The sequence below is a fragment of the Temnothorax curvispinosus genome, unplaced genomic scaffold, assembly GCF_003070985.1.
Source record: "Temnothorax curvispinosus isolate PA1 unplaced genomic scaffold, ASM307098v1 QBEX01006658.1, whole genome shotgun sequence".
NCBI lineage: Eukaryota > Metazoa > Arthropoda > Insecta > Hymenoptera > Formicidae > Temnothorax > Temnothorax curvispinosus.
This window is the reverse complement of record NW_020216438.1, coordinates 1,053-2,784: the sequence shown is the minus strand read 5'-3', so window position 1 is coordinate 2,784 and position 1,732 is coordinate 1,053. Positions and strand designations below refer to the sequence as shown.

Here is a 1,732-nt window from a genome sequence, read left to right as displayed (position 1 = left end):
CTTCTCAGCACATGGCTATTTAAGGAAGGCATGGAAGCCATATTCTTCCATAATTACAGCTTGACATGCGAATCGGTGGATTTTTCGTACGCGCCGTATGCTCTAAGAGTATGTAAATACTCTCTTGCATATTAAATGTATCCCTAAGTTTTCACCGAGTTCTCAATTAGCTAACAATTTACCCTCGACATTTGTTTCATTCATAACTTGAAAGAAAACGTTATATACATATGTTATTTTATCATCATCCCGGCTTGAATGTAAAATATTTTCATTCGTTTGAGACAATGCGAATATTGTAATTAAATTTTTCTAGCGCGACAGAAAGAGAGAACGGAATGGAATGTCTGCTAATTATATCTTCATCCGCTTGCGCGATATTTGTTTTAGGTCGCAAGAGACGTTTACATTTATTTTCTGGCGAAACTCACAGAGCTCCTCGACACGGTGTTCTTCGTATTGCGCAAGAAGGAGAAGCAAATCACATTTCTTCACATGTACCATCATACCGTGATGCCAATGATATCGTGGGGCGCTACAAAGTATTATCCCGGTGGCCATGGCGTCTTTGTAGGTACGTTAAAATAAATAAGTAATATAATGCATCGAATTTCTTCTTTTCTGGTAATGTTACTTGTACATGTTCGCCGCCGGCTTCAATTGGATCGAGATCACATATGTGGATTCAACATGTGCTTTCTTTACAGGAATTATAAATAGCTTCGTGCACATCATCATGTACACTTATTATCTACTGGCAGCATTGCTACCTCACCATCAGCATAAACGGTATCTCTGGTGGAAGAAATACATTACCAACCTACAAATGGTACGGAGCAAATAAATCGACATTTAATCGATGAATCTGGTTTCCAAAAAACTGCCATTTTCTTTTACAATTTGCACCAATCATTTTATCTTAACAAATTATTTAATCCACAATTAACTGATTGTTTCTATCTTTGTTCAACAGACCCAATTCTGTATCGCCTTTATACACAGCTGCCTATTGTTGTTCTACGATTGCGACTATCCGAAATGGTCGGTCGTTCTGGTGCTGCCGAACGCGATGTTCTTCTATTTCCTGTTTTCGGACTTCTACAATAATGCTTATGCTTCCAAGAAGGAAAACGACGGCGCAGCGCCGCCGTCGATTCAGAACTCGACCAAAGCGAACGGTGCCGTGGAGAAAGTGAGCAGCCACAAGATACCGAACGGAAAAGGGAAAAGCGACTAAACGGGTACAGCCGAGGAAAGAGACGATGCGATCGCAATGAGACGGTCACTACCATTTCACTTGAATCGCACCGCAGTCTCTAACCCGCTAATCTAGCCGACGTATTACGGCTGCGGAACGTTCCACGCTGAGGAACGTTCAACGCGCCGTAAAAAAGACAACGTAAACCAAAACGCAGAGGCGACCGGACATTTGCGCAAACTGAAACACATCTGACTATTCAACGGTTGAACTTTCAAGCCTTTTATACAAACGGAAGCGATCCATTCATTATACGTATCTTCTTGTACGATAACGGAGTTATATCGAACAGCTAAGTCGTCGAGGATACAATGCATGCATAATTAGCGTGTAGGATACTTAAATCGTCGCATTTTATATATGGTGATTTAAGTGGAGAAATAATGAAAAGGTTAATGCATTCTGTTTGCCTCTATTTATATTATTTATATATTAATAATTTTAAATGATACGGAATATCTTGCAGCCTGTTGA

The 1,732-nt window shown here is 40.1% G+C and overlaps 1 protein-coding gene across 1 annotated transcript; it reads left to right on the top strand.

Annotated features, from left to right (window-relative positions):
• The first annotated feature begins 6 nt into the window (after nucleotides 1–6).
• On the top strand, nucleotides 7–1,732 carry LOC112456233 (elongation of very long chain fatty acids protein AAEL008004-like). Its single transcript, XM_025018645.1, has 4 exons — nucleotides 7–108; nucleotides 391–574; nucleotides 708–829; nucleotides 974–1,732. Exons 1-4 carry the CDS (start codon nucleotides 31–33, stop codon nucleotides 1,235–1,237), a joined length of 648 nt encoding a protein of 215 aa, XP_024874413.1. The 5' UTR covers nucleotides 7–30; the 3' UTR covers nucleotides 1,238–1,732.

Bases quoted from the DNA above. Each gene is read 5' to 3' on its own strand.
- LOC112456233 (XM_025018645.1), top strand. From the start codon at position 31: ATGGAAGCCATATTCTTCCATAATTACAGCTTGACATGCGAATCGGTG. The intron at 575-707 runs GTACGTTAAAAT...CTTTCTTTACAG, and splicing joins TGGCCATGGCGTCTTTGTAG to GAATTATAAATAGCTTCGTG. The intron at 830-973 runs GTACGGAGCAAA...TTTGTTCAACAG, and splicing joins ACATTACCAACCTACAAATG to ACCCAATTCTGTATCGCCTT.